This window comes from Cucumis sativus, chromosome 1 (assembly GCF_000004075.3).
Source record: "Cucumis sativus cultivar 9930 chromosome 1, Cucumber_9930_V3, whole genome shotgun sequence".
Classification (NCBI taxonomy): Eukaryota; Viridiplantae; Streptophyta; class Magnoliopsida; order Cucurbitales; family Cucurbitaceae; genus Cucumis; species Cucumis sativus.
In genome coordinates this window covers 2,988,141-3,000,403 of record NC_026655.2, presented here as the reverse complement: position 1 = coordinate 3,000,403, position 12,263 = coordinate 2,988,141, and the positions used below count along the sequence as shown (strand labels likewise).

The 12,263-nt window shown below is 38.3% G+C and overlaps 3 protein-coding genes across 3 annotated transcripts; all 3 read right to left on the bottom strand.

Annotated features, from left to right (window-relative positions):
- Positions 1-3,322, bottom strand: LOC101213983 (cation/H(+) antiporter 15). The gene is made up of 3 exons (XM_004137513.3): positions 1,661-3,322; positions 1,156-1,560; positions 1-1,033 (listed from the first exon to the last, which is right to left on the bottom strand). The coding sequence occupies exons 1-3, from the start codon at positions 2,870-2,872 to the stop codon at positions 200-202; spliced, it is 2,451 nt and encodes an 816-aa protein (XP_004137561.1). The 5' UTR covers positions 2,873-3,322; the 3' UTR covers positions 1-199.
- An 850-nt stretch (positions 3,323-4,172) lies between these two features.
- On the bottom strand, positions 4,173-6,694 carry LOC101207158 (probable WRKY transcription factor 33-like). Its single transcript, NM_001280728.1, has 5 exons — positions 6,395-6,694; positions 6,123-6,305; positions 5,385-6,019; positions 5,138-5,302; positions 4,173-4,620 (listed from the first exon to the last, which is right to left on the bottom strand). Exons 1-5 carry the CDS (start codon positions 6,692-6,694, stop codon positions 4,173-4,175), a joined length of 1,731 nt encoding a protein of 576 aa, NP_001267657.1.
- A 2,232-nt stretch (positions 6,695-8,926) lies between these two features.
- On the bottom strand, positions 8,927-12,263 carry LOC101207648 (U2 small nuclear ribonucleoprotein B'' 2). The gene is made up of 5 exons (XM_004137322.3): positions 12,056-12,263; positions 11,162-11,334; positions 10,241-10,334; positions 10,011-10,090; positions 8,927-9,703 (listed from the first exon to the last, which is right to left on the bottom strand). The coding sequence occupies exons 1-5, from the start codon at positions 12,126-12,128 to the stop codon at positions 9,428-9,430; spliced, it is 696 nt and encodes a 231-aa protein (XP_004137370.1). The 5' UTR covers positions 12,129-12,263; the 3' UTR covers positions 8,927-9,427.

Here is a 12,263-nt window from a genome sequence, read left to right as displayed (position 1 = left end):
TATATGAAGTTAAAAGTTGAAGATATATAAAGAAATATAAAGTACAAAATAATAATAATAAATAAATAAAATGTAAAAAGCGGAAATGATATGGAAAACGGTAGACGTAAGAAATCTAACGTTATTAACTAACTTTAGAAGTTCTGCCTAAAAGACTCTAAGCATTTAATTAAAAGGAAAACAAAAAGGATCAGATGGATCAGGTAAGTGAAGATTTTTGGGGCCATGCCGTTGGAAGGTTGAGGGGATTTATGTCCACAGAAAACGACTCCTCCATGAGGCATCGAAAATCGTCTAGAAACTCTTGATCCCCGCCAATGGTTTGCTGCTGAATCACTAGCACTGCCACTGCTCCAGACGAATCTGAGGATGCCAACATGTCTCCAATGAATCCGAGCTCAGGATACTCATTCCACTCGTTCAACCCCACAAACAGGGCTGAGTCACCATCGTGGCGACGCCCAACCAAGATTAGATCAGAATCGTGCTCCATTGTTCTTATCACATTTATGAGGCCCACACAATCACTCGCTATTTCCTCTTCGTAAGTCCAATGCTTATTCTCAGACGTTGCCATGATTAACTTGAACTCCTTTATCATCTCCGCGTCTAGGTCTTGGTCTGTTGGGTGCCTGCTACTTCGCTTTGGCTCGATCACTCGAACCACCGTGAGCGCTACCTTTGGATGCTCTGCCATGCGAGTGGCATACGCCAATGCCTCCCGATCATCGGGACCTTCCACAAAGATCATTCCCACCTTATACAAATCCACCCTATTTGTCAACGAAACCGATGACACTGCACTGGGCGACAGTACGCGGTCTATCAAGATCCCAACCGAACAAGGAGCCTTTGACAAAATGTTTTTGTTCACTCCCCTTATCTGATTTATTGACTCCACTATGCCGTTGATCGTCCTCCGCTTGTGGAACGGCACAATCACCATCGCCACCCGCTTCTCTAATGCCAACATGCACACATCGTCGTGCATGGTGGCATACGGAGACACTGATGTGAACGCATTCATTATAACCTAAATTAACACACATATGTATAAACTCCTTTGTTGAATTCAAACCAAAAGGAAAAAAAAGGTTTAGACATTGTTTGCTTGATAACTTCTGATGATCAAGTTTAATAACGAAATTTAAAAACCTTGTCGTAGTTGAATTGTTGATATATTTGGAAGGCGTTGATGATTTGATCAGAGAGATTGCAACGTTTAGAGCCACGACGACCAGGAAGGTGGTGGTTGATGAGGAGCGGGGAGGCTCGGCCGGTGAGTTGGAGGAGGTGGATGAGGTAGAAGCAAATGGGGCTTTTAATTGTAGGATTAGAGAGCTCAAGCATATTGATTATGGAGGGAGTATTGTCTTGGTGGTGAATGCAAAGCAACAAACGCAGCTCTCCTGTGGCACTCGTATGCTCGATCGTCCTCCTCCTCATAATACATCTGTATTTCTTTGATGGATTATATATCATTTTCACTATTGGGCATATTGTCCCTGTCATCACCATCATCGCCACCACCATCATGCTGTATGATTTTTGATCTATCATCTACGTAAAAGAAAAATGAAATAAATAATCATAATCATAATCATGTTATTAAATAATATGGGAAAGAGATGTAGATGATGAAAAATGGAGTTTAGTTTACATAGAGGAGAAGTCCATGTTGGAGACCCAGAATATCTGCAATCCCTTGAGTGCTCATGATGAGTCCCAACGACAAAGAATCAACCAATGACATTTTACAGTACAAAGAAGGCAACATAGTCCCAATGACCTTGCCTATAAAGGCAGTAAAGGCCAAAAGATTAATAATCACAGCACTCCTCACATTAACCGTGGAGAGATTGATTCTAGCCCCACTTATGACAAAATAGCATGGAAGCATAATAGAGGAAACAAATGAGTCAAGTTTATCGACCAAGGCGGACCCAAGAGGCGGCCCATCGGGTACAGCAAGGCCCAGTATCATTGGACCGAGCATGAAATGTTGGCCCACGAACTCACTGAAGAGAGAACAGAACAACAACATTAAGAACAAGCAAAAAACGTAGACCTCCTTAATGGGTCTGCCAGAGAGATTGGTTTGCTCGATGATCCAAAACATGATGGGGCGGAGAATGTAAACGACGAGAATCATCATGCAAACGAGGCAAAGGGCCATCCATGGGAGAGCGTCTTGCTGCTGCATGGAAGTTTGGCGGAGGGTGAAGCCAATGACAAGGCCTCCCCAACAAAGGGTGCCGCTGATCATGGAGGATGAGAGGGCGAGACGGCCAATGTCGGAGTTGAGAAGCTTAAGGTCGGTTAAAAGACAGGCAATGACATGGAAAGAACTGGAGGCTTGAAAAGCGCCAATGGCGCTGAGGGTGTTTTTTAAGTGAGCATCCATCTCCACAGTGCTCTTCAAATACGTGGATAAGAAGAAGTTGAATAACATTGGGGTTGAGAATGCCATGAATCCGATCACCATGGCCTTTTTCCCTGATTTTTGGATTAAGCTCAAATCCATTTTAACCCCAACAAGAAACATGAAGACCATGCAACCAAAATAGGCAAAGGTTTCGCTGACGTAAAAGCTTTTGAATGGGAAAATGGCTTCCAGAATAGGGTTGTCTCCACCGTAGAAGGAGGGGCCAAGAGCAAGGCCCACCAACATTTGAGAGATGAAGGAGCTTTCCCCAAGGGGAGTGAGAAGGCATTGTAAAAGAGAGGTGAGGAAAGAAGAGAGAGAGAGCTGAGCCAAGAGAATGGTTTTTGCAAAAGAGAAAGGGCTGTCTCCGAAGAAAATGCCTCTGGATCTGTAATACGTAGTTGGCTGGCACACCCAGCTTCCATTATGTGCTGCTTGAGTACTCATTCTTACCAGCGCCCTTCATCTTCTTTAATTAAAAAAAAAAATAATAATAATAGAAGTATCAATGTTAATTATTCTCTTTTTCCAATATTCATTATTTCTCATGTTTTTCTGTGGTCATTTTCCTTACTAATTCTTAACCACACTTAAAAACTTGTGTTTTCCTTGATTCAAACACCACCACCCTTCGTTTCTTCTTCTCTCACCACTCCATCTCTTTGGTTGGTTCCTAATTAATTAATTAATTAAACTCATTTTATCACTTTTTTTTTTATTTATTTACACACACATTCACTTTCCTACAATTAGCCATCCACCTCCTCTAAATACGGCCTTTCATCGCTTCACTTTTCTCCATTTACAATCTATACATATATTTCCCATTCTACTCTTCTAATCTGCCCTTTTTCTCATCTCTTCTCCAAATCCATTTGTGTTTAATTCCAATTCGTCCAATCATTTCTTGAAATATTTGTTTTATGAAACACTCAAATCTTCATGAGGTGTTCAATAATAATTTATGAATATTGAATTAAGATTAAAATTAGAGTTTTTGATTTATTTGAATCTAATTCAAGCAAAAAAAAAAATGTACAATGAAACTCAAACCTTACAAAGTTTGATTAAAAGTCTTCCAAATAATGAATTAATTAAATACCGGTAGTAGAAAAGTTTCGGTGTGATTGACGTAGGCAATCATATCACTCTATTTTACCGAAATAGCCCCCATGTGAACGTGGGGTAAAATAGTCATTTGGTATCTCCCTAAAAGTTGACTTTGGGACTTCAACTTCTCCGCCAAGCAATCGCAGACCACACCACCGCTTTCTTTGACTCATTCAAACTTCCATGCTCATGTCATCGATCACATCACTTCTTCTGCCTTCCTTACGCCCCCACGAACCCCAATCCATATCTATCTATCTATCTAATCTAACTATATATCTTCTCTCCTTCTCCATCTAATTTATTTATTTAAATAAATCTTATTCTCAAATTCAATACAAAAATTATTAATAATGAAGGTATGATCGTTATATATGACTTTAAATTACAGGTGTATTATAGATAACTACTACCCACAAAAAAAAAAAAAAAAAAAAAAAAAAGGAAAAACCCCAACCAACTCCTAGCAAAAAAATATACAACCAAAAAAAGAATTAAATGAACCTTATTTGATGTCTGTTTTTGTGTATGTTTTTCTCTCTTATTGGATTTGAAGTTTTGGGTGATTTGAAGAAACCCCAAAAGAGGAAACCTTTTCTTTTTTTGTAAAACCCCTTTGTTTCAGCCGAACTCTCTTTTAACATAGGAGAGATTGGATGAACATATCATGATCTCTTGGCTCTTCTTTGGCTCTTGTGAACAAATTGTCATTGGGCTGTGTTTGGTTCATGTAGGATCCCATTCCCATTGAGTTTCCAAATTCTGGGAATGAAAATCCATTCCCATTTTGCACCATTTCCACTGTGAACGCTGCTTGGGAATCCGAAGATCGCTGCAGCCGTAGACCCTGCGGATGCCCTCCGTTGTTTGAGTGATGGGTCACTACCGATAATGGGCGAATCGCGGCAGGAGGCTCGTTGTTAGGGAATGGACGGCTGAGGGAATGGCTTCCACTGCCACGTGCCGGTGGAACATCGTGGTTGTGCTTCCCTTCATAGGTTGTTATCACTGCCCTTAGATCATGTGAAGCTCTCTCCACATGCTTTCTTACTGGACATCCTGGATTTGTGCATTTGTAGTAACTCCTGCAAATACCCCCATTTTAGTATTTCTAATACTAAATCACCCAAATATCAATTTCTGTATTTGTGTGGATGACTCATTCATTCTCAACTCCAAACAAATGAAATCTATGACCTTTCTCTTATCTTAAAATGCACTGCCTATCAAGTATAGTGTGAGAGGATGTATGTAGAGTAACCTAAGCGCGATGGTCATGGTCATGGTCATGTATATTAGCACTTCATATCTTTCAGACTTTGTTGTACTTTGAGCATGAATATTAGATAAAAATGAAATTGTACTTTGAGCATGGGCATTTGATGTGAGGTTCCATTTATTTTTGGGCAAGCCATTACTAAATCATTTTAGGGATGGATAATAGGTGATCCACAAATAATCTCACAAGTTATTTACACCAAAACAAAAACAACCTATTTATAAACTCTTCCACAAAGATAACGTTAATGACTCGTGTATTTAATCATGATTCCATTAGAAATTAGGATTTCGAAAGGAAATGAAATGAGAGAATTATTTCACCTTGGATTTGGGTTTCCCTTCACAACTTTCTGGCCGTACTTCCTCCACCGGTAACCATCGTCGAGAATGTCGATGTCGCTGGTAGTTTGGACGACGACTCTCGGCTCTCTCACCGTCCGGCTGCCGGCAGCCGAAATACCTTCATTGTTGTCACCTTCCCTTCGCCTGAAAATCAATTCCCCAAATCCTTAGTTTACAAAACAGAGTCGATTTGCAAAAGCAGAGCATTGGATTGGGCCCAACTCACCATCTCTTAGCCTCTGGTTCTTCCTCATCAAAATCGTCCCCTCCGGATTTGCTCTTCTGAGAGCTCCGATCGAAGTCTTCGTCGCCGATTGAAATCGAGGAATTCTCCGGTGTTGCAACGCCGTCAAATTGGCCACTGCCTTGGGTTGTAAATGACTGGTCCGCCATCTCGTTAGCGGCCTGATTCAAAGCCACTATGGCTTGAGAAGAACCGGCCGATGACAGCGACGACCTCCTCGTGGATTGGGGCTTGGGATGGTTATGGCTGCCTTTGTAAACGATCTCCGTGATCTGTCCATCTAAGGATCTTTCGACCTTTTTCTTTGTTGGGCAATTGGGGAAAGTGCACTTGTAATAGCTTCTCGGATTTTCACTTCCTTTAACCTGTTTTTGGCCGTATTTTCTCCAGTTGTAGCCGTCGTCCGACCTTCGATTCACTGTCTGAGATTGTTGAGGATAATTGTTGCCATAGTCAGACCGCAATTCCCCGCTGCCGTTGTTTTGGCTCTGGTTTTGAACAACCCCATATTCCGGTGAGAAGCTCCGCATCGATCCAAACTCCGGCTTTACCATATTCTTCTCGGACGAAAAACTATCCTCCTTCTTGCGCTGTTCTTGAAAACTCCATCCCTGAGTCTGAACAACAAAAAGAAAATGAACCAGAGATGTAATGAAATGAAGAAGGAGAACAAAAAAAAAAAAAAAACAAAACAAAGTCCACCGGTTCGATCTAACGTACGGTGGGAGCTATGGTGGATGAAGGCTGAAAAGACGTCGGCGGGAGCTTTGAGGATTGAGTTTGAAATGAGAAATTAGACGAATATTTGTTTTCTTCCTTAATGTTCTGCTGATTATATCCAAAATTGCTCTTCCAATTCAACGAGTGAGACGGGAAAGTCCCGGTGGTCGGCGACGGCAGAACCTGAACAGAAAAGTAAAAGACCGATTAAAGGAAGATGAATTGAATGAAAACGAAACAAAAGCATTGAGATGAAAATGAAAGAGGCGTACATGAGAAGCACTAAGAAGAACAGGGGAATCAAGAAGCTCGGCGGGACTCAAACCAGGAGGAATGGCGAAAAAGGAAGAAGGAGACATGGGGGGCGGAGAGAGAGGGAGAGAAGGGGGAGGGAGGGATTTGAATTTAGGAACTCCGGTAGTGGAAGCGCGGAGAGGAGCGGAGGAAGGAGGATCGATGTTGGCAGAGGCAAGAAGGTCAGAGTAAGAAGAAGTCATAAAAGGATGAGTAGAGAAAGTGAAGGAGGGGTGAGAATTAGCAGAGGTGTCTAAGCTCCCGGAAGAGGAGGCCATGAGAGAAGAAGAAGAAGAAGAAGAAGAAGAAGAAGAGAAGAAGAAGAAGAAGAAGAGAGATTTGTGAAGAGAAATGGTGAAAAGAGAAAGTTAAAGAAGGAAAGGGAGGAGGGTATTGAAGAAAGAAAGAAAGGAAGGAAGAAGAAGAGGATGGTTCCTGGAAAGGGTCTCTTCGGAGATTGTTGACTGTGTTTTGGTCAAAACTCGTGGGTTTGACTGAATGGCGGCTGACTTGTTTTTCTTTTTCTAAATTATAAAAATAAATTTTATTATTACGCTCTTTTTCATTTCTTTCTTTCTTGGTTGCTCTTATTTAAATAAATAATAGGAAGAGAGAAGAGAGAAAAAAAGAGAAAAAGAGAAAAAAGAGAAAAAAGAGAGATAGAGTTCGGTTGTTTTGTCTTTTCTTTCTTCTTCTCTTTTTCTCATCCTTTATAGCCACTCGCCTGTCGTGTTCTACCCGGCACTTCTCTTTCAATTCCATTTTTCTCCACATCTTACCTTCTTTTTTCGCATTTACTATTTCCCCCACAACAAGGTGGACACATAACTTATCAGAATATTAAATCATTTTCTCATTACAACATTCATTTATCAACTTTTTATTACATTCACCCTACCTTAAAACCATAAGTCTTGAAAAAAACTACTCCTAATCATCAAATAAATATTAATTGTAAGAATTTATAGCAAAGTTGTGATATCCACATTATTTCATACAATTTCATTTACAAATTATTGAATTCTATAATTTATTTTGAATACATCTGTTGACAATAATATGGTCTTTTTAGAATTCGATGATAGAATTATTTAAATAATAAAATCCAAAATGGACATAACATTTGATAAATTTTGCGCATTTGGGAAGAAAGTGTGTGGATGGGATTTATGACGACATACTTTCTAGAACTCAACGTCAACGAGAGGGGAGAGGCAATGAGGAAAAGGGAAAGCAGCCTAACTTCCACGTGGCCAGGAAAAAGAAAAAGCTTAGATTTCTTGTTATTATTATTTTTAGACTAATAAATATTAAATATGCTTTGTAGGATAGATGATCATACAATACATCCATCTACATTAACGAGGATTTGGATCATGATCATTCCAAGCAAAAGATTGGACCAAGTTGAATTTTGCAATATTATCCATATTTGCCCTTCTTTTACACGACACATATCTTTTTTGTTTTCTGTCTATCAACACATTATTGGGTTTGTATAAACATACAATTGAATTAATCAAACTAAACCTGTTTGACTCACCAACTTCAACTTCACTACCTTGTCTCCTCTAAAAATTCATGTTAAAACCCACTTAAAATACAAATTTGTTAACTTCCAACATATTAACTTCACGTAACTCTCAACTTCACTTCATGTATCTCAACTCAGTGCCTTAACCCTCTCTTATAAAACAAGCATGAATCATTGGGTTTCCATCCTATACAAACAAAATTGGCTATCAAATACACAGTTTTAGACAGCTCAATTCATTATAATTGATTCTCTAACAATTCAAACTTAGAAACACTGTCAAATATATGTTTTTTGTCAGACCATATAAACTCGGCCATAAGTCAAAGGTTCCCTAAGATCTAATCCATTTTAACAATTGTCAAAAAAGTATGTTAAAAATACTATTAAAAAAGTTAAATTGAGTAGAGATAAAAGCTGGAGAAGCATTCCTTCCAAACCCCCAAAGTTAAGAGACAATTATTCTGGTTTATCCATTCGTATTCCCATTCGCCTGGTAAGAACTACTTTTGTCATTTCAGAATCCCTTCAATTTTTTTTTTAAAAAAAAAAAAAGAACAAAAAAGAACATTGCAACAGAAAGAAAATTACAAAACAATACAGTTGGAAACCAACATAATTTTGATTATTGTGATGAGCTTGCAACAAGATAATAAGACACAAGAAAACAAACATAATTTTTTCACCTAATTAATATATATATTCATATCATAGATATCTTTCAATCTTTCATGAAAATAGGCAGGAAGAAGAAAAAGACAAGGGAACTTACAGGCGACGTGGTCGATGTATCTGAATGAAGATACCCAAAGAGAGACGCAATGTCAGTTTTAGCACTGAAGTTCTGTGAAGGTCAGCAGTTGATGGAATCACAGATCCCTATGAAATAAAATATCAAATGGCCCCACATTTAATAATGATTAAAAAAAAAAAAAACGAGCAATAGCTATGCAGTTGATCCGGTAAATGACACAACTTTGAAACTAAGTTTGGGTCAAATTTTTGCTCATAATCGACCAATGGAAGAAAACACACGCACTGTCCCTGAGACTGACAGAAATGAACACTTCATTGTTGAGCACGAAATATTCATGCAAAAGTCAAATCAACATTGTCCCCTAAATTTCAGCTCCCCGTTCCCTTTTCAAAAGCTAGTTTTCCACTACTACAAATACATGAACACATTTAAAGAAAAAAAGGTCTTTGATTAGTTCTCTCTGTTTCCTTTTTGACAACCTAACATAAATCTATTTTCTTGCTACCCCTGGAAACTGGAATTAGCATAGCCCGCAAAACTCATCAAGTCCCTTGGCTTCCAGTGGGCTGCCTCCCAACGTTTTCCTTCTTTCTTTCTCTTTGAAGGTGGGGAAGGATATCTGAACTTTACATAAAAACTCACGACTCATGTTTATGTGCGGTGACATTAACATAAACCTGCTGCAGATTCCAAAATAGTAACAGTAGAACAAAGGTTGAGTTACTTCTTTGCAAAAGAGATAGCCATGGGATGTTGGGGGTCAATTTTAAAGCCTTGAAGAGCCTGCATAGCCATAGAGGATTGAACATCATCTTCAAACTCAACGAAAGCAATACCCGGCTTTGCTTCAATCATCCGGACTTCCCTGAATCCAGGATATTGTTGGAAGAGGACTTGCAACATCATACTAGAGGTTTCATGGGGCAAATTCTCAATAAATAGTATGTTGTTTGGAGTAGCTTCTGTAGCACTCGGATTTGCATGACGGAATGTGGCCTGCAGAAATAACACACAACAAAGAGGATTTCTTAGTAAAAATAGTTCTGGAAACATGTTGATTAACTTTACCTGATCTCAGGGGCACTAAGGTAAAATCTAATTGGAATGGACATCAATGACTTTCTAACAAATGTGAAGAGAATACAATTAACCAGAGAACCACGTTGTCCGAAAAAAACTCACAATACATGTTTGGGACCACTTCTGGTGAAAACAATTAATACAATACAGCTCATATGAAGAAGGAAAATAAAAATGAAGTTTTTATAAAAATAAAATAAAATAAGAATGAAAACTAACTTACATTTGAACCTCCATTCTCAGTAGTTGTTCCATTGGGCATCGCAGATTGATGTGTTTCTTCAGCACGCCGCTTTTTTTCAGCTGGATAAGCAAATTAAAAGATAGTCAGGAGCATAAACCAGTTTAAAACCCTTGAGATGTTTCAAAAGCAATGCAACAAGAAAATGAGAGGTTATGTCAAAAAATTCAAAAAAACATAGTGAAAATATATTGTCTATCAGTTACAATCACCTTTTTCCTCTTGCTTCTTTTTCTTCTCCCTTGGCACAAAGCTTCCATCAGCTTTAGCAATACAATCTGATTTGGTTTTGGCATATTGAATTCGCTGCAAAAGAAACAAAAGTCATTTATATTTTTGAGATGGTCAACAGAAGTATCTTCTTGTTAAACATCAGAATAACCTGTATATTTGAATATAGTACACAAACTTCGAGATGAAACAAAAAAATAACTGAAATGAAGAGCAAAAAAAATAATAATACTTGTTTCTTCCAAACACAATCATGGATATGTCTCCAAGTCTTTTTTTTTTTCCTTCTGTATTTTATAGGCATAAGCGTTTCAAGTCAGATTGATACATCTCAACTTAATCTCATAGGATAACCCATTGGACCCTACAAAATTTGGGTGTCCAAAAAAACTTGAAGGGTACTATCCCAAATAGGTGTCCCACTATGAAATGATATAATTATCACTAAGCCCTTTATTATACCCACATTAGAACAAGGAGAAATGATCTCCTTCTATCCAAGTTACAACATTCTAAGCAGCATATAAGCTTGTAATTTGTGACCGATGGCATTCACTGAAAAAAGATATGCTCAATATATAGGGGTTGCAAAGAAAGATCTCAAAATGCTTAAAACCAGCACATGGCCAATATAAAAACCCACATATCCAATAAAATTAGGTCGTTATTTCAGACATGCAAAGCAGCTAAACTGGCACAACATTGAGGGTGATTGTTTATAGACTTTCTCTTGACCATCTCAACATAAGACTCATTGAACAGTTAGAATCCAATCCCGTTTACAAAGAAAGCTACCCACAGTTACTTGGAAATATTGAAAGTGCGCTAGAACAGTCCATAGATGAAAGGCACAAAATAAGTATGAAAAGCAATTTCGAAAATGTGATCAGCTAAAGACCAACCATAGGTTTTTCATAGAATGGGAAATTTTGCATCTGACGCACAGCATTGCTAGCTGCAGTCACTTCACTAAACGCAACCCATGCTTGCCCTCGAAGCCTCGGTGTCTTCAAGGCAACAACATCAAGGATTCTTCCATATTGAGAAAACAAAGCATACAGGGATCTCTTCAATTCTGTCCAAGGGGGAGAAAATTAGTATACCATCAAATTCTGAACACTATGAGGACTTGGGTTCAAACCAACCCCTCCACATGTGATGTAATATTGTCAAAAACTGAGCATTAAGGTCAGTTTGGTTACCATTCTGTTTTGGCTTTTGGTTTTTGAAAATTAAAAATCTTTTCTCTTAATTTCTCGTATCGGTTTACATATTTCTTATATACAAATGCACAATAGTTGAATTCTTAGCCAATTCCAAAAACAAAAACAATTTTTAAAAACTAAACATTGGTGAATTGTAGATTACAAATTAAAAAATAAAATAAAAAATCCAATGTGTTTATAAGCTTCATTTTGAAAAACAAGAAATCAAAAACCAAATGGTTATCAAACGGGCACTAAACAAACCAAAATAGAAAACAAAATCCCAAGTTCTAACTAACCTTTCAAGATACCAGCTCTATCACCCTAAAACTCAAATTTCAACTGAAATCGTTAATCTTCTCGAGTCATTACTGTAGGCATCGTAAGAAATATTAAATGCTGTCATAAAAACAAATCCAACTTTGCCAAATAACCCCCCTCTCTTGCCGGGGAAACCAAAGGCGAAATGATAAAGATAAAATGTGCCGAAGATCACTTCGATTATACTAAGGTTTCTACTTAACGAACAGAAGAAAACACATTTACGGAAGGAATATAGTAAGATTAAGTGAAAAGCTAAGAGTGAATCACCTTCTTTCTTGACCTTCTCGTTGAGATTCTTGATGTATATGGTCTGGTTAGGCGGTATATCCCCTGACAACATGGTGGTTAGGGTTCAGGGCCTTCGGATTATAGAGAATCACGGAGTAATGGACAGAAATGTGGTTTTCCGAAAGTGAAGAAAGAAGGAGACTTGGAGCCCTAGCAGCAAAGGTCTTCAGAGCACCAAGATCGTACT